At 40.3% G+C, this 20,464-nt stretch overlaps 1 protein-coding gene across 1 annotated transcript in view; it reads left to right on the top strand.

Moving 5' to 3' along the window:
- CNGB3 (cyclic nucleotide gated channel subunit beta 3) overlaps positions 1–15,670 on the top strand; it is a 155,357-nt gene extending 139,687 nt beyond the window's left edge. Inside the window, exons 16-18 of the mRNA XM_031669658.1 lie at positions 10,744–10,890; positions 11,133–11,307; positions 13,656–15,670. Coding sequence (XP_031525518.1) covers positions 10,744–10,890; positions 11,133–11,307; positions 13,656–13,979 — 646 coding nt within the window. The 3' untranslated portion in view covers positions 13,980–15,670. The remainder of the gene's footprint in view (positions 1–10,743; positions 10,891–11,132; positions 11,308–13,655) is intronic.
- The last annotated feature ends 4,794 nt before the right edge of the window (positions 15,671–20,464 follow it).

The raw sequence follows: 20,464 nt of genomic DNA, 5'->3' as shown, positions 1-20,464 counted from the left end.
CAGAAAGGAAGTAAAGATTCTGAGAATCATACCTTGACGTGTCTTATCACACCAGCCTGCTTGGGTTCCTCCCTTATTTTTCCTGATGTCCATGGGCAAATCTGTATCATTAAAACAACAGCAATAACTTCGTTGGCATCACTAGTTATGGTTAAAGAAAAGACCTCTTGACTTGAAGTCAGGTCTTGTCTTAGATTTTAATTTCAGTGATGAAATTCTTAAGTATTTGTTCTTGAGCAATTCACTTAACTGATTCTGGACCTCAGTTCCCATGTCTGTAATTATAGGTTAAGAACCTACCTCACTGGCCGGGTGCGGTGGCTCACGCCTGTAATCGCAGCACTTTGGGAGGCTGAAGCGGGTCAGGAAACTGAGACCATCCTGGCCAACATGGTGAAACCCTGTCTCTACTAAAAAAAAAAAAAAAAAAAGGTACAAAAATTAGCTGGGTATGGTGGCATGTGCCAGTAATCCCAGCTACTCCGGAGGCTGAGGCAGGAGAATCGCTTAAACCAGGGAGTCCGAGGTTGCAGTGAGCTGAGATGGTGCCACTGCACTCCAGACTGGCGACAGAGCGAGACTCCATCTCAAAACAAACAAACCAACAAACAAACAAACAAAAAAGCTGTCTAAAACCAGGGGCAAGCAGGAGGCTGGGCCTGCAGACATCCCTCAGCAGGTGCACACTTGCCGCCCTGCGCTTTGGATCCCTCTCAGGGTGAAGGTGACAGTGGACCCAGACCTTTCCCTGGTCTACCTACCTGAAGTGGACCCAGAGGCTGCCAAAGACAAGGCCGGCTTCCAGAACTACGTGTTGGGTCCCCTCCTGGACCATGTCTTTACCACGTACAAGCTCATGTACATGTACCAGATAGTGGATTTCGTCAGGAGCAAGCACGCCTGGTTTGGGGGCTTTTTCTACAAGGAAATGAAGGTCATGGAGGCCGTGGACCTGCTGCATGAGCTGGTGGACGAATCGGACCCAGGTGTAGACTTCCCCCCTCCTTCTAAGCCTTCCAGATGGCGGAGGGTATCCAGAAGCTCACCCAGGCAAGGACTGATTCCAGCTTTTGGGCTTCTATGACCTAGGGAAGGTCCTGGCCGTGTTTGGGGGCCTCTGTCCTCAGGCCTCCGTGGTTTTGTAACTCCACTTTCCAGGACAATCCCGACCTCCAGGATCCTCGATACAGCACAAAACTGGGCGTGTATTAGCCCCACCTGTGGGCTGGGCAGGGTCCTCATGTCCTAGGGCCATAATGAGTACTTGTTCCGTGTCAGGCCTCTGAGCCCAAGCCAAGTCATTTCGTCCCCTGTGACTTGCACGTATAGGCCCAGATGGCCTGAAGTAACTGAAGAATCACAAAAGAAGTGCAAATGCCCTGCCCCGCCTTAACCGATGACATTCCACCACAAAAGAAATGAAAATGGCCGGTCCTTGCCTTAAGCGATGATATTATCTTGTGAAATTCCTTTTCCTGGCTCATCCTGGCTCAAAAAGCTCCCCCACTGAGCGCCTTGTGACCCCCAATCCTGCCCGCCAGAGAACAATCCCCCTTTGACTGTAATTTTCTTTTATCTACCCAAATCCTATAAAACGGCCCCACCCTTATCTCCCTTTGCCGACTCTCTTTTCAGACTCAGCCCACCTGCACCCAGGTGAAATAAACAGCCATGTTGCTCACACACAGCCTGTTTGGTGGTCTCTTCACACTGACGCGCATGACATACCGGTTGATGACGTTCAACAAGTTCTCGCTCCCAGTGGAGGCTTCCTACAAGATCCGATTCCACTCCTTCTTCCCCTCGCACACAGGCAGTGACTACTGGCAGTGGTGCAGCAAGCAGGACCTGGCCATGCTGCCCTGGGTGCAGGAGTTCAATTTGACCAACTGCCCTGACCTGCCAGACATGGACAAGCTGTGGCCCTAATACCAGGGGCTCATTGATAAGTACTGCCCTGGCATCCTGTGCTGGTGACCCTCCTGCCACCCCCACCACTGCTGGACCACAGGCCTGGCCCTCAGCATGCCTAGCAAAGTCTGGCCATGGGCATACAGCCACCTTCAGGGTCTACCTCAGTGGGGAACCCCACTCACCCCTTATAGCCACCACCTCTCATGGCCACTTGTGCCTAGTGGCAATAAAGACCTCGAAGGAGAGAGAGAAAACAAAACAAAACAAGCAAACAAAAAAACCTACCTCGCCAAAGTGATATGGTCATTACATAAGAAAATAAAGGGATTTACTTAAAAAAAAAAAAAACTTTAAAACTATAAACTTTGTACAAATATTTGACATAGTTACCCGGTTTTTACTCCAAAGAAACATTTAGTTAGGCTACTGTATTAGGATATGCTTATTTGATGCAGTATTTTCCAGCCAAAGTACCATAGCTAAGTATTCTTCCCCGCACTTGAAGGAAGATAAACTGAGCATGGAATAAAGGATCCACATTATCCTTTTTCTCCTCTTTCCTTCCTTAGAAGTTGTACCCAGATTCTTCATCGCTCATCCACTTCTGTAAGGCCAATTCAATTCTGAAATCAAGACCTGCTAGGGGGAGAAGGGGCTAAACATTTTATATCTGTAATATCTAAATTCTTAATTTTGTTAAAAATCTATGTTTGCAGACATTCCTCAAAATGTTTTACAGAAAAAAAAATCTAGGCTAACATGTGTTTGCCATTCAGTAGTTTTATGAATATCAAAGTATCTGCAAAGAGCAAAAAGCCCAGGCAGAGGTGGCCTTAGAACATCCTCTGATATTTACTCAGTCACAAAAGTTTCGCTAGAATTTATTTTTAGTCAAGTTTTAAAGTTGTCAAGGAATAAAGTGTTTCCTAATAATGTTGACAAAGATAAAAGGATAGCTCAGAAAAAGTCTACACAGGTTATCTAACCTCATGTTTCCCAAATAAAACCCAGTTGGAAATTTGCTTAATGAGAACAAATATTTGGAGTTTTAATCCCTTACTCAGCATTGAATGTGATATTCTTTCCATTGATAGCATGTAGAGTTAGTTTTATATATATAGGCGGAAATAATTCTACATGAGAAAATGTATTTAGATCAGAGCCTTCTTTATTTTAGGAAACATTTTCATTTCTTACAATTATTACAGCATTAATCATTCTAAATTGCATCTGCTTGAGAAGGGTGCCTGACTAGGTTTGCATCCATATGCCACAACTTATGAGCTATGTATCTCCAGGCAAGTTACTCAACTGATACTTCATTTCTTCATCACTCAAAATGGAGAAACACTAATACATGACCACCTCATAAGATTGAAAAGTATTATATGTATTAAAACATAAAAAAGAACTTGGGAAAATATCTCACTCATGGTAAGCACTCAATAATATTATCTATTAATGTTACTATTACAATATTCTTAGTAGTAATAATATTTGCTAATTGACTATCTGCACACACACTTACCCCACGCCTAGATTACAAACAGCTTGAGGGCAGGCGTTAGTTATCTTTATAGCCCCAGAAGTTGGCAGAGTATCTAGCCTATTATAGAGTATGCTATTTCTATGCACTCCTAATTTATCTTTTTCCTTTTCTTTTCAATTTATACAGTGAATTCTTTATCTTCCCTTGCATGATTGACCTTCAAAGCACAATCATCCATACAATCTTGGATGTATCCAAAAAAGTAGTTATCAAAGCCTTGCTGAGAAAGACAATGTTTAAAACAGATTGTTTCTCTGAATATTCTAAATGTATGCCATTGATCACATCTGAGCAACAAAGAGAGAGCTGCGTATCTGGAATGCATTGTACTGACCTATCTCCTTCCATCCATAAACTTACTCTTACTGAACTTTACTTGAAAGTGATTCATAGCCTTTACTGGGGGCTCTATTACAAATGCTCCTAGCAAGCTTATTGTTGCATCTATTGCAAGAATATGAAGTTTTCTACCACTTTGCAGAATGGCCCCTTTACTAAGCCCTGCAGGAGATATTTCTGCCTGTCTTTAAACCAACACTGGATCCATTTTTATGGTACAGAGGATTACACCTAAATTTGAAGCCCCACTGTGCCAAAGTGTTCATTTTTTTATGAATTCCATTTTATGTCCCCATTCTTGTTTTTCTTTTGCTCCCACATTCAATTTATGTTCTTTTGTATTCTACTTTTCCTTGTGAGTACTTTCTGGATACAGTAGCTCTACTAAAAAGAGCTGTGCAGGTTGTACACTGCACAACTCCAGAGGGCTCCAATCACATTACATTTTGTATGTAACACACAATTTGTAATCCTACATGTGGCAGCCCTGGACAAAGCTTGGAATGGATGACTGACCAGGGACTATCTTAATATTCTAGCTCTGTCTGAAAAAAATATATATAAAAATATATACACACACACACAAATGTATGTCTGTTATATATGCTATTTATGTATGTATGTGAAAATGTATGTGTCTATGTGTGTCTATACTTGTTCCTCACATTTACTGAGTTTTCCATATACAAGTTATCTTACATAGTCCCTGAGTACACCATTTCTCCATGACATTCTCACACCTGCTTTTGTTCATTCACCCAACTTTGGCACACTAGTACTATTCTTAAAGATAATCAGATACCTATAGTAGGTACTAAATATGGCCTTGCTTCCTACAGGAGAGATTAGTAATTTGTTCAGAAACACAATAGATGGTAGGATTATCTAGTTCCAAAGCATGTATTCTTTCCACAAAACCATGCCATGCTTTAATAATTCTCCTTTTTCCCTACTTCACTGTAAGTATTAATAAATACTTACATGATTAGAGTGAAAATCAAAAAAGTCTTTGAGTTATTGTCTAAGGACACAGCAAATAGAGGTGGCTTTAGGATTAGAACCATTTCTTTGTTTCCTGGTCCATTGCTCTGCTCACTCTATTTTTACCTAGGGACACAATAGCAACCTCAACTCTTTGTCCTCCAGCATGGGCTCTTTTGGAAACTCTTTGTGGGGCTGGGAATATTTAGGCTATTTAATGAGTGAAACTTTCCATGGCTGGAATGCTGGAGAAGCATTTTGTGGACAAGATGAAAAAAAAAAGATGCTATTTTAAACGTTGCTGAAAGAGTTTGGGCAAAATCCATCTGGCAGACAGACTATTTCTTCCGTTTAAAAACTCATCAAGCACTCCAAACGTGTAACCTGTAGGCAAGTTTAATTAAAACTTGAGAAATCTCAAAATAACCTGACATTTAAATATGTTATTTCCGTTCTGTTCTCATAGTCTAACATACATATACAGATATTCTCAGGTTCAAATTAACCTCCCCAATCCCATCCAGCCTTGCATAACTACTGGATTACCCTGTGTCCATGACAACGGGAAAGTGAATGAAATAGACTCATCCAATCACTGTCCTTCAAATATTAACATCAATTTCATAGAAAGGGAAGAAGGTAGACAGAAGAAAGCTGACTAGATGAATGAGTGAAGATATGATTGTGACAGCAGATGACAGACAGAATGATATGTACATACACAGACAGATGGGGTAAAATTTATTTCCCTTGTCTTCTCTGACAAAGGCGGAGCTTAAGAGTACCTTAGGAAAAGACTAAAGTTAGTGGTTTTCCTCAAAGGGAAAACTTTGAAATGTGAAATCATTGAGCACATGTTTAAAGATTCCAAATATATTCTTTCTGCCTTAGAGGAGGAATTCCACTCTGTTTTTTTTTTTTTTTTTTGAGACAAGGTCTCACTCTGTCACCCAGTCTGGAGTGTATTGGTGTGACCATGGCACTTGCTGCAGCCTCGACCTCCCAGGCTCAAGTGATCCTTCTACCTCAGTCTCCCAAGTAGCTGAGACCACAGGCGTGTGCCACAATGCCCAGCTAATTTTTGTATTTTTTGTAGAGATGGGATTTTGCCATGTTGCCCAGCCTGGTCTTGAACTCCTGGGCTCCAGCAATCTGCCCACCTCAACCTCCCAAAGTGCTGAGATTACATACGTGAGTCACCTTTCCAGGGCTATGTCCATTCTTAAGTGGCCTGGAGAGCCCCGGACCCTGTCATTAATGCTAGGTGCAGGTAAGTGGTCAAGTTTGAAGCCATGAGTGGCCTTACACCAGTTTCCTCCCACTTTTTTCCTTCCTTCTCTCACTCTGGGCATTTTATATGATTCCATTTCCTTTTTCTTTCTTAACATAATAATTATACTTGTTTTTTAAAGTTTAGTGGTTACTCTACAGTTTTCAATATGCATTTTAAACGTATCTGAACCTACCTTTGTATAACACTATGCCACTTCACATGTGGTGCCTTACAACAGAATGTTTCCAGTTCTTCCCTCTCAGCCCTTATGACATTGCTGTCATTCATTTCACTTATCCATAGGTTATAATTACCAAACACATTACCACTTTATTAAACAGTTGTCTTTTAGAACAACTAAGAATGAGAAAAATTGCTGAGCATGGTGGCTCATGCCTATAGTCCCAGAACTTTGGGAAGCTGAGGCGGGCAGATCACCTGAGGTCAAGAGTTTGAGCCGGGCGTGGTGGCTCATGCCTGTAATCCCAGCACTTTGGGAGGCCGAGGTGGGCGGATCACGAGGTCAGGAGATCAAGACCATCCTGGCTAACATGGTGAAACCTCGTCTCTACTAAAAGTACAAAAAATTAGCCGGGCGTGGTGGCGGGCGCCTATAGTCCCAGCTACTCGGGAGGCTGAGGCAGAAGAATGGTGTGAACCCAGGAGGTGGAGCTTGCAGTGAGCCAAGATCGTGCCACTGCACTCTAGCCTGGGCAACAGTGCAAGACTCTGTCTCAAAAAAAAAAAAAAAAAGAGTTTGAGACCAGCCTGGCCAATATGGTGAAACCCCATCTCTACTAAAAATACAAAAATTAGCCAGGCGTGGTGGTGGACACCTGTAATCCCAGCTACTCAAGAGACTGAAGCAGCAGAATCACTTGAACCCAGGAGGCAGAGATTGCAGTGAAGTCGAGATTGTACCATTGCACTCCAGCCTGGGTGACAACAGCGGAACTCCATCTCAAAAAAAAAAAAAAAAAGAAAAGGAAAAAGAATGACAAAATATTTTACTTTCATTTATGCCTTTTTAAATGTCCTTCCTTTCTTTGTGTAGACCTGAGTTTCTGATCTATATCATTTTCCTTCTCCCTGAAGAACTCTCAACATTTTTTGCAGGGCGAGGCTGCTGGCAATTGATTCCCTCTGTTTTTGTTTTTCTGACAATGATTCTGTTTCTCCTTTACTTTTGAAGGGTCATTTCCCTAAATATAGAATTCTAGTTGGTAGTTTTTCTTGCAACACTTTAAATACTGTACTCCACTGTCTTTCTTGTGTGGCTTCTAATTTAAAAATCTGCTACAACTCTTATCCTTGTTGCTCTCTGTCTTAGGTACTTCCCCCCCTCTGGATTCTTTCAAGGTTTTGTCTTTGGTTTTTTGCAGTTGGAATATGATATGCCCAGAAGTTGGGGGTTTTTCATTTGTTTTGTTTCTTTTGGTATTTATCTTGCTTAATGTTCTCCTAACTTCCTGGATCTATGGTTTTGTATCTGACATTAATTTTGAAAAGTTCTAGGCCATTTTTTTTTTTTTTTTTTGAGATAGGGTCTCACTCTGTTGCCCAGGCTGGAGTGCAGCAGTGCGATCTTGGCTCACTGCAACCTTCACCACCTGAGCTCAAGTGATGCTCCCTCCTCAGCCTCACAAGTAGCTGGGACCACAGGGCATGCCACTATGCCCGGCTAAGTTTTTATATTTTTAGTGGAGATGGGGTTTGAGCATGTAACCCAGGCTGGTCTTGAACTCTGAAGTCAAGTGATCCACCCATCTCAGCCTCCCAAAGTGCTGAGATTACATATTAATCATAGTTTTAAAACATTTCCTGTCTAATAACTTCGATATCTGTGTCATATTTCAATCTATTTCTGATGCTTGTTTCTTGGGACTGTTTTTTCTTCCCTTTTAGCATTCCTTATAATTTTTTTGTTTTTTGTGGTTCAAAGCTAAAAATTATGTAACAAATAATATGGACTGAGGTAAACAGGTCTCTAGTGTGACATTTTATACGAATTTGGCTAGGAATCGGGCTGTGTATAACATTTGGTATAGCTGTTGGTGCCAGAGGCTTCAAATTCCTTCTAGTTCCCTGTCTTTGTCTCCACTGTTGACTGGGCTTAGGGCAGCCTAAGAAGAGAGGCTTCTCAGAGAGGTTTTGCATCTTGCCGCTGTTTCAGCTGTAATTCATTAGTATTATGTAGGACACTTGGTGTGGGGGTAAGGCATGGAGAAGGAGAAACAATTTATAATTCTGTGATTTTCAGTTTTTTGTATGTCCCAATGCTGTGACATTCACAGGAGTTTCTTAGCTTTCCATCTCCCTTAGATAAGACAGGAAGGCTTAAAGGGGCTGCATTGGGAAAAATGTTCTTCTCTCACGTGGCACAAAGCTCTGGTAAAGGATTTTTCTCTAAATAGTAGGCCTGCGGTATGGAGAACAAATATGCTCTGGGCATATTTCACGATGATTCATCCTCCCCTACGCCTGCCAGAGCCAAGAGGGGATCTTCGTTGGCTCTTCACCCTAAGAACCTGATGAGGTTCCTGGTGGTAAATCCCACCAATGTGTGAGTGACTTTATAACCCTGGCCCCCAAGAGTTTCTCACTCTCATGCTAGTCCACATTCAGCCTCCAACAATCTATTAAAATTAGCGTTTAAGCATTCCTACCAGTTCCTACTCCAGGGGTTTCCGCTGCAGTAAGCAGACACGGCTGTAGTTTTATGGATTCACCTCTCTCTCCAGATTTGGGGGTGGTCGTTTGCCCCGTGACTTTAGTTCTCTGATGGATCTAAGAAAACTCGTTAATTTTTCAATTGTGCAGCTTTTTCTTGTTGTAAGGACAGGAGTAATGACTTCCAGGCTCTTAACCTGTCAGAGCTAAAACCCTACATTAGTTTTTTTAACAATTAACAGCCAACTGGAATGCCCCCTTTTCTGCAACAACAGAAGTTGTTCACACTGTATAACAGAAATCTTCAGGCACAGGGCCCATGCAGCTTCTCATATCTCATCGCTTCCAAAGGTCAGACTGTTTTCTCTGTCTTCTCCACCTGTAGAGGCTGTTTTTGTTAATGTGATCCTTCTTTCTCAATTTCTAACAGATTAACTCCAAGGGGTTCAGTCCATTGTGTTATGCTCTTAACGCAGAACATATGGTGTCTTTTTTGCACATTTGAAATGTGGTTTTTCTTGTTCGTTTTTACAGACCAACCCTTCTTTCTCAGATCATTGGTAATGATAGACTTTTTATCTACTTATCTTATTCATTTCTGTGTTCATTTATTCCCCCACTCTTTGTTGCTTATTTCTCAAATGCAAAATGTTCTTCTCTATCCCTCCAAGACATAAAGCCCACAATTCCCTGGCATTCCAGGTGGGGAGATGTATGTGAATGACTCTATTACAGAGCAGCTTATGACATTGAGAAACAGGATGATTTTGGAGTACAGTAGGAGATGAGATTGGATTCATCTCAGGTGACCAGGGCATCATGAAGGACTGGCTTTCACATTTGATGTTGAGAGCTGTATTAGCCAGAGCCCAGGTGGGAAACAGACACACTCAAGTGAGGCAATTGAGTAAACTTTAATAAAGGGATTACTGACAGCATTGAGGAAAAGTCTAAGCGCACCCAACTGACATGGTTTGGGTCGGTGTCCCCACCCAAATCTCATCTCAAATTGTAACCTCCACGTGTTGAGGGAAGGACCTGATGGGAGGTGACTGGATCATGAAGGCACTTTCCCCCATGCTATTCTTGTGATAATGAATGAGTTCCCAGGAGAGCTGATGGTTTTAAAGTGTGGCACTTCCTTGCTCTCTCTCTCTCTCCTACTGCCACGTAAGATGTGCCTTACTTCCCCTTTGCCTTCCACCATTACCATAAGTTTCCTGAGGCCTCCCCAGTGATGCAGAATTGACTTAATTAAACATCCTTTGTTTATAAATTACCCAGTCTCAGGTAGTATCTTTATAGCAGAGTGAAAATGGACTACTACACCAACAAAAGGTGGCAGTGCATCACAAATTTAGCAGCAGTAAAGGAACTGTTACTGTAGTGAGGCCTGAACAGGAAAAGAAGAGAGTATAGTTACCAGAGCTCATCAAGAGTGATGGGAATTGCACTTCTAGAAAACATCCATGTGTCAGGAGCTGTAGATTTTGGTAGAGAACTGCAGCCACTGCTAACCTAAGGTTTGGCAGGAAAATAACAGGGGAGATAAACGCTCTGAACCCACTCTCTTCCTGCTTTCTGATTTCCTGTTAGTCTTTTCCAATGACTGAGCTCAAGTGAAGTCAGCGGGCAAGCCTACAGAGGTCAGCTTCCTGGGAAACAAAGGAGCCTGGGGAGAGGTGAAAAGTGTATCTGAAGGAGCAAATGAGGGATACCCAGTCAAAAAGGATTCTGCATTTCTGGAATCTGAGATGAAGGATCTGACAGGATACTGACAGCCACAAGTCTGTGATTTGTGGGACTTAGAGGTGAGAGTTAGAGAAAAAATATATCGAAAACTGAGCCATTTATATTCCCACATCCTGACACTCTCCACACAGTCACCTGGACCCTCACCTCTAGGGAATGATTTCTGAAGCAGTATAAACACTTACAATAGTTGCTATTTTTTAAAAGAGATTTCAGTGGAGGAAAAGTGAAACTGGTGGCAAAGACTCACTTTTCTCTCTTACAGCCTTCTAGCAGCAGGAGGAGGAAACCGTCGAACTGCCAATGTGGTGGCCCATGGGTTTGCCAATCTTTTAACTCTAGACAAAAAGACCCTTCAAGAAATTCTAGTGCATTATCCAGATTCTGAAAGGATCCTCATGAAGAAAGCCAGGTATATCCTTTAAAACCCCGTTAGAGATGAATGGAGTTGGTTTTACTTTGTAAACTCTGAAATAGGAAGAACCGTATTATGATTGTGATAAACTTGATCACAGTGAGATAGGCTTAATAAACAACTATTAATGGACGTACCCATTGAAACTACACAGGTTAGGATAAATTGCAGTTTTTCTGGTAGATTTTGCCAGAACTCTCACAGAGTTACCTAAAACAGCTTTTCTCTGCTACCCCCAGAGTGCTTTTAAAGCAGAAGGCTAAGACCGCAGAAGCAACCCCTCCAAGAAAAGATCTTGCCTTCCTCTTCCCACCAAAAGAAGAGACACCCAAACTGTTTAAAACTCTCCTAGGAGGCAAAGGAAAAGCGAGTCTTGCAAGACTACTCAAATTGAAACAAGAACAAGCAGCTCAGGTAATAAGGTGGAGTGAATGGAGGGCTGTCATGGAGAAGGCTCCAGTCTAAGTATATCCACACAAACGCCTACTCTAATTCCATTTCAGACAATGGGATGATTTGGACTAACATAATACTAATAATTCCTGCTTTATATATAGCACATTATTATTTAAACTGCTGAATTCCCACATATCATCACATTTAACCCTCACAGGATGTTTATAGACGGCCTTAATATACATGTATTTATAAAGAGTATACCCTCATTATTCATAGATTATTTGCAGATTCTATGTTGGTGAATCTACCTACTATAATTTATTAGTAACTTAAAATCAATACTTATGGTGCTTTTGTGGTTATTTGTGGACAAGAACATGTGCAGGGTGGCAAAAAAATTAAGTTGCTTGATGCATACATTTTCAGCTGAGGTTGAACAAAGAGGCACTCTACTTTCTTGTTTCAGCTCTCATACTATAAATGAGTGACCCTTGGCTGGGCGTGGTGGCTCACGCCTGTAATCCCAGCACTTTGGGAGGCCAAGGCAGGCGAATTACGAGATCAGGAGATCGAGACCATTCTGGCTAACATGGTGAAACCCTGTCTCTACTGAAAACACAAAAAATTAGCTGGGCATGGTGGCATGCACCTGTAGTCCCAGCTACTTGGGAGGCTGAGGCAAGAGAATCGCTTGAACCTGGGAGGCAGAGGTTGTAGTGAGCCGAGATCACACCACTGCACTCCAGTCTTGGCAACAGAGCAGGAATCTGTCTCAACACACAAACAAACAGACAAACAAACAAACAAACAACAACAACAACAAAGAGTGACCCTTTTGGGGCCATGGGTTCCACATTTTTGTGCTTTTTGCATGTGTGTGATTTGCTGTTTAAAATAGCCCCCAAGCATAGTCCTGAAATACTGTCTAGTGCTTCTAAGTGCCAAAGTGCTGTGATGTGCCTTCCAGAGAAAATATGTGTGTTAGATAAACTTCATTCAGGCATTACAGTGCTGCTTCCATGAGTTCACTATAATGAATCAATAATACCTCAAATTAATCAATTGATCAAATTAAACAGGGTATCTGTAAACAAAAACACACATGAAACAAAGTTATATATTGACCAGTTGACAAAAATATTATGGTTTGAACCATAATATCTCACAGGAACCTAATGCTGTATCTCCCCCAGGAGCAATGGTTCAGTACTTTCTCACTTGCTGTTTGTTGAAACTTTATAGAACAAAACTACATGAATGATAAGAATCAACTGTATATATACAGACATACATATGGATATATAAATAAATAACCTATTTTATCAACATTTTCACAAATATTCAATGTTCTTTTTTTTTTTTTTTTTTTGGTTTCTGTATTTCTTTCATTCTCATAATTAGTCTATGAGGGCAGATACTGAGAAACAGACCAGGGATTCAGGTTTTCTGAACCTAGTCATTATATTATCTCTAAAACTGTAGAAAATGGGTAGCTGTGGACCTTTTAGAAAATGAGTAAAGCACATATTATAAACTCAGTCACATACAAAAGATGAAAACTTGCCTTTTCCTTTTCCACACATAAAACACTGTGGTGAAAATTTGGGATCCAGTATAAATCAAATGCTTCATTTGCAACGGCATAGATATAGTAATTTACATAAAAAATGTATGCGAGTAAAGAAATATACAAGTAAATGTGTTAAGAATCTCAACTTTATCTGTGCACATTCATATCTCGGGCAAGCCTTTCTCATATTGATCCCAACCAACCATTACCAATAAAGAGCATAGTGTACCTTTGCTATGAAATTTCTATAGCTAGTGCTAAACACAATAGGTTCAAACATGACAGGTTAAGCACCTGTGGGACAAATGGAAAAGATTGTACTAGGAAAGGGATAAGTTTCTCCCTGAGTTTCTCCCATGAGCTTAGGCAAGAGGAAACCCTACTTTCTACAGTATTTTATATGGTAGTGGTTAATACTTTTTTATTAAAAATAAATATTTAAACTTTTATCTCTACAGAATAAGTAAATATTTAAAAAGCAAAAACAGAGTCCTGAGCACTGAGTCTAATAATTTGGAGAGTATAAGGACCAATAGGAAGAGAATTCCTTAGCAGAGACCAAAAAAATGCAATTCAGACTAACATCATGAGTCAGAGGCAACAGGTCCATTCTCTAACACACCAGAAACTTAGTCAAATGATAGTTAGAAGCAAAGCAGACATGATTCCTGGATTCACTTAATTCAGACAGTCTGTCTTGGTGGTGATCTTAGCCATTGCATGCTAATCAAAATCCAATCCAATGTTTTTAATTATGATTTCAACACCAGTTACTTGTAATTGCTCTTTCCAGAAAAAAGAAAATTCTGAAGGAGGAGAGGAAGAAGGAAAAGAAAATGAAGATAAACAAAAAGAAAACGAAGATAAAGGAAAAGAAAATGAAGATAAACAAAAAGAAAATGAAGATAAAGATAAAGGAAGAGAGCCAGAAGAGAAGCCACTGGACAGACCTGAATGTACAGCAAGTCCTATTGCAGTGGAGGAAGAGCCCCAGTCAGTTAGGACAGTTTTCCCCAGAGGAACTTCCCGTCAATCACTCATCATCAGCATGGCTCCTTCTGCTGAGGGTGGAGAAGAGGTTCTTACTATTGAAGTCAAAGAAAAGGCTAAGCAATAAATGTTTGATTATCTTTAGATGTGATATAGCTAGTTCCCAAAGAGATTGTACCTAGGATTGTAACTTAAATTAATGAGGAGAAATGACCTGCTGGGACCCTTGAGAAATGAAAGGCAAATCCCTAGCTTAGTTTCTAGGACTTAATCTGAGAGTGTGATTTCATGCAGTGGTAATAAGAAGATTATTAAAAGCCATCCCTATTCTCTGTTTTCATTAACTTTATGCAATTGCTATATCTTCTAATTGTATGTAGTAAGTTTCCTTTTCCTTTGGTTCTTTCCCGATAATGTTTCTTCCTCCCAGTTTTATTAGCTTGCTCTTGGCTGTGATGTGATTCACTAACCTTTTCTCTTAATTTTTATTGTGTTTAATTTCTTGTATGGCACTCTTAAGCCTGGCTAATTGTTCTAGGTTTATAAATTTCACCTCTTACACGTAAGGGATATAAGCCTTTAATGTAATAGGTCAAAAATCAGATTATTTTCATTCAAATGAGGTTGATGAGTCACTGTAATATCAAAAAATCCCCAGCAGCTGGGACTGAAGGGAAGCAGAGATCATGAAGCCTTGTGAATGAGAAGTCTAATTTTTGGAACAGTCCCCTGAAGAGCAACGTTGGTCGGCAGAATTAGCAAACTGGCAAAAATCACATTGCAGGAACATATTGGAAAAATTGTACCCTTTGCTAAAGAAATAAACTTCAATATTTTCTCTTCTAACCAACTTAAAAGACACCAAGCTACCTAACTCATCTGGCTCAAGGGACTTGGACTGGAGGATACAGGCTAAAGTGACACTTATCAGAATCTTCCTCAAGCACTTGCTGGAAAAGAAATCACATTGTAACTTCTTGTTGTTTAAAATTAAGCTTTAGTAAAACAAAGTGATGCAGTTAGGAAGGCAGACTCTACACATGTCAGATTGACATATCCCCACAATTTCCGGAACCTACGTGTATAGCTATTTACAAAATCTCCAAGTTAATAGAGTGCACTTTAAGAAGTCGTCCTCATGAATTAGCTAGCATTAGCATAATTACCAAAGTTGCATGCTGTGAGGAGGCTACAAAGGCCAGGCTGATGTCGGAAGTAATAATACATATAGAATTCCATTCTAATAAATGCCATTAGTGTATAACATCAAGTTCTGTGTAACGAGGCTATTTCCAAGTCCCCAAAGATGGTCATTGTAACAGCACTTTGCTGAGAGGGTTTTAACAAATCATATTAGCCAAAAAGCCTACAACATAGATGCATTTAACAAACCATGTACAAATCAATCACTATAATAAACTGTGTCATTTGATAGAGTCACCATTTTTGAATGTAGTGTTTGAATATCACAAAATATAACAAGTTTTACTAAAGAATGGTTGATTTTTTTCAGGATTTAAGGGAATACAGACAAATTGTTAAATAGCATTTATTTGATAAATGGGAGTTTGTATGCAGAAAGAGTGATTGTGTACAAAAAGGGTGTTTTCAAAACCCAGAAAGAAAAGGTAGAATAGGGCTGAAGAGTCTGATAATAGGAAAAGAAAAGGACAAAAGTCCTCAACTTGTGAGCAATATGCTTTCCCCTTAAACCCTGTAATTTATTCAAATGATATTAAAATATAACACCATTGCAATGTATGCTCTTCCCCTGGCAGTTATTCCGCCCCCGCAAGCTATCCTGTTTCAGATAATATCAATATATTTCCAATCCATCAGACTAAAATCTTAGAAAATTCAAGAACTCTTTTATTATTGATATAGTGCCACCAAATTCTTTTTCTTTTTAAATCTTTCTAATTATCCTTTCTTTTTCAATCCCATTGCTAACACCCAGTACGTATTTTCTGTTCAATGCAAATAAACATTCACTTTTTACCTATAGTCTTCTCTGGTCACTGGTTTGCCCTCTCAGTCCCTTTGCTATTGGAAAATAAAATCTTTCTAAAACCTTACTTTTGACCATGTTACTTCCCTGCTCAGTGGCTGTATTAGAGTTCTCCAGAGGGAAAAGAAAACAAAAACAATAGGGGATATATATCTATCTCAGGCCATTGGATTCAGACTGGAACTTAGACCACTGGTTCTTCTGGTTCTGAGGCCTTCAGACTCAGACTAAAATTATACAACTGGCTTTCCAGGGACTCCAGTTTGTAGAAGGCAGATCATGAGACTTCTTTTCCTTCATAATTTCATGAGCCAATTCTTTATAATAAATATATTTATAATATATATTATATATTTATAATATTATTTATAATAAATGTATTTATAATATATATTATATATTATAAATATATAGAGTGATTTATTATATATTTTAATATATATCATATAGAGATATTTATCATGTTTTTATTTATATATTTTACATATATATGATTTATTATTAGAAATTGGCTCACACAATTGTGAAAGCTGAGATGTTCCATCATCTGCAGTCTGTGAGCTGGAGACCCAAGAGAGCTGGTGGTGTAGCTCTAGTCTGAATCCAAAGGACTGAGAATTAGGAGAGCTAATGGCGAAGGTTGCAGCTTGAGGCAGGAGAAGACTAATGTCCCAGCATGAGCAACCAGGCCAAGAGAGCAAATTGTCCCTTCCTCCATCTTTTTGTTCTATTCAGGGCCTCAACAAACTGGATTATGCCCACCTACATTGGGGAGGGCAACCTGCTTTACTCTGTCCACCAATTCAAATGCTGATCTCATCCACAAACATACCCAGAAATAATGTTTTACCAGCTATCTGGGCATCCTGTGGCCCTGTCAAATTGGCACATAAAACCTATCATCACAGGAACCTATTAGTCCTCCTACCAGTTAAATCCTATGTATACAAATTTAATTTCCACTACCCTAACCATATCCTCCACTTAAGTGGGTCTCCTTGCTTTTTCTGGAACAAACCTACCCTTCTTCCTCTAGCCTTTGTTCCTGCTGCCTGCCATACTCTGGAAGTTTGTCTCTCCTCCACCACTCACCTCTGTCCTATACTTCCAACTCTGCTCACATTTTCTCTCTCCCAGCTGCCTCTAAAAACATCAACCTATGATGGTTCTATCTCAAGGGATTATCTTTTGTACTTTCAGGAAGTGCCACAGAGTACAGCATGTCCTCTAATTTCCTCTTAATTATAAATTATTCCTGCTTAATTATAAATTATAACACAGCAAAGACTAGCTCTTGTGCTTTCTTTGCATAATGACAAAAAGCCCAATTTTTAAAGGGGGAGAGAATATGAGTAAGTAATACATGGAAGAAAAACAAATAAGTAATTGACAGAGAAAAGGTGCTTGACTTCACTTGTGCTCAAAGAAATACAAATCAGAATAAAAATGGAATACCACCTTATACCCATCTAACTGGAAAATACTTGAAAGCAGATAATAGTACCAAGTGCTGGCAAGTATGTACACTGGATCTACTATTCTAGCAATCTTAGCAAAATTTTGGCAGCACACCTTAGAACTCAGCAGTACCATTTCAGTGTATATATGCCAGAAAATTCTTAAGGATTACCATAAGAGGAAATCCATGAGGATATATAGCATTGTTTATAGTACAAAGGAATTGGAGGCAACTCTAATATCTACCTCTAGGAGAATGGGGAAAAAAATATGGTGTGTGGGAGTATGGTTGTGTTTGTGAGATGAAGTTCTATCTAGCAGTTAGAAGTAATGAATTAGATTTACATAAAGCAACAAGGATAGATATTTTTAAAATACTAGTATAGTTTTTTTAAAAGAAAAAAGAATGAAATCTTCAGTTATACCATGCATGTATATTTCTATAAAGCTTGTCTGATAAAGACCACCAGGAACAAAACTATAGTATGATACAATAAAGCCAAGTTTATTAACATGATGCAACAAGGGACATTATTCAACAGAGAAAATCTGAGTGTCCCACCAAACACAGGAAAAGACAAGGTTACTATAGGATATTGGGGAAGGGGAGAGGTTAAGTGGAGTTTAAATGAAGTGATATTTTGATAGGCTGTAATTAAAGCAAGACAGTATTTAACATCAGGCTTGAGCTAAGAAGCAAATGCAGGGCCCTGTTTCCTTGAAATGGAACGTTGTATCCAAAACTCTCTTATTTGAAGTTGTGCACCTGGATGCTTTTCTGTGTCAAAATAACTCAGACCCTCCAGGCAAAAATGGAATATTTCAGTCTTACTGATAAGATTTCAAACAGCACTGGGTGAGGTGGCTCACACCTGTAATCCCAGCACTTTGGGAGGTTGAGGCGGGTAGATCACCTGAGATCAGGAGTTTGAGACTAGCCTAGCAAACATGGTGAAACCCTGTCTCTACTTAAAATACAAAAATTAGCTGGGTATGTTGGTGGGCGCCTGTAGTCCCAGCTACTTGGGAGGCTGAACCCGGGAGGTGGAGGTTGCAGTGAGCCAAGATCATGCCACTGCACTCCAGCCTGGGCGATACAGTGAGACTCCATCAAAACAAACAAACAAATAAACAAACAAACAAAAAAACAGCTATTTTAAAACAAAATGTTTTTCTTAATAATAAGTAAGTAGACAGGAAGCAATTATCAAACATACACACAGGCACACACACAAAGTTGAGGCAAAAGAAGTCCCCCATGCTAAGTGTATTAGTCCATTTTCATGCTGCTGATAAAGACATACCCGAGACTAGAAAGAAAAAGAGATTTAATGGACTTACAATTCCGCATGGCTGGGGAGGCCTCACAATCACTGCAGAAGGCAAGGAGGAGCAAGTCACATTTTACATGGATGGCAGCAGGCAAAGAGAGAGCTTGTGCAGAGAAACTCCCGTTTTTAAAACCATCAGATCTCCTGAGACTTACTACCATAAGAACAGCATGAAAAAACCCACCCCGTGATTCAATCACCTCCAACCAGGTTCCTGTCATGATATGTGGGAATTGTGGGAGTTACAATTCAAGATGAGATTTGGATGGGGACACAGCCAAACCATATCACTAAGGTTTAGACAGGCTCAAAATAATAATAACTAGGACTTATACAGCATTTACTGTGTACCATATACTGCTCTAATTGTTGTACCTCTATTAGCTCACTTAATCTTCATAATAGCCCCATAAGGTAATTATTATTTTTATAATCCTCATCATTTTTCCAATGAGGAAAATGAGGCATCTCTTTCCCTAGGCACTGTGAATGCAAAGATTTCCCATGTCCGGATATTGGAAAGGGCTCACCACACTCCACAGAGCATACTCATACACACGTAGGGCTTTTATGTAAAGGCCATGGAAACGATGCAGCAAGAGAAAAAGAGCACAGGCAAGCAGTGGGAGTCTGACAATCATCCCATGAGCAAGTTCCCCAAGGTGGTTACACAAGGATCCGACCAGACTCTATCTCAGGGATTGAACCACCAAGATCTGTGCATGGAATCTAGGCTTTGGGAGAGCTCAAAGCTATAAAATCAACAGTGGGCTTCATATACCCCTCTCTCCACGTATCAAAGGCACGCTGCCTAACCAATTAGATCACTAGAAAACCTTTAGTGAAGAAATTGACTCTTGGAGTCGCCAGAGTTTAGCACTTTAAACACCACATTATTCTCACTGCCCTTATCTTGGCCAAGAGTCAGAATTCAGACATCCAGGGGTCCCCAGAGATAAAGGGTGAGCTTTTCCCTACTTCTTTCTTCCCCTGCTACTGCTAATCCACATATATCTCTTCCCTGGACTCCTTGTAATCCATGTTCATTAATCATTTGACTAATTAATTGATTTACAGATACAGCAGGTCCTCAAGTAATGTAATTACATACAATGTTGTTTTGTTATAACATTAATGAGAAAAAAATAGATTCCTCTCTATAGCTACTGTCTACATGGATTTTACATGTTCTTTTCACGACTGTGTGGGTTTCTCCAGTTTTCTCCTATATCCCAAAGAAGTGCCTGTTAGGTGGGCTACTGTGTCTAAATGGTCCCTGTCAGAGTGAGTGTGGGAGTGTGTGTGGGTGTATGTGTTTGTGAATGTGGGTGTGTGTGGGTGTGGGTGTGTGTGACTGTGTGTGTGAGTGTGGGTGTGAGTGTGTGGGTGTGTGTGAATGTACCCTATGAGGGATGGCATCCTTTCCAGGGTCAGTTCTCACTTATGTCCTTCACTGCTTGGATATTCTCAGGTCACCTGAGACTCTGAACTGGAATAATTGAGTAAGTAATTATCTTGTTTTAATTAATCTTTCTTTTTTTTTTTTTTTTTTTTTTGAGACGGAGTCTCGCTCTGTCGCCCAGGCTGGAGTGCAGTGGCGCGATCTCGGCTCACTGCAAGCTCTGCCTCCTGGGTTCATGCCATTCTCCTGCCTCAGCCTCCCGAGTAGCCGGGACTACAGGCGCCCGCCACCGTGCCAGGCTAATTTTTGTATTTTTAGTAGAGACGGAGTTTCACCATGTTAGCCAGGATGGTCTCGATCTCATGACCTCGTGATCCGCCCATCTCGGCCTCCCAAAGTGCTGGGATTATAGG

This window comes from Papio anubis, chromosome 8, assembly GCF_008728515.1.
Source record: "Papio anubis isolate 15944 chromosome 8, Panubis1.0, whole genome shotgun sequence".
In the NCBI taxonomy this organism is placed as follows: Eukaryota; Metazoa; Chordata; class Mammalia; order Primates; family Cercopithecidae; genus Papio; species Papio anubis.
Note: the sequence above shows the minus strand (reverse complement) of the source record. Positions and strands in the feature narration are given on the sequence as shown.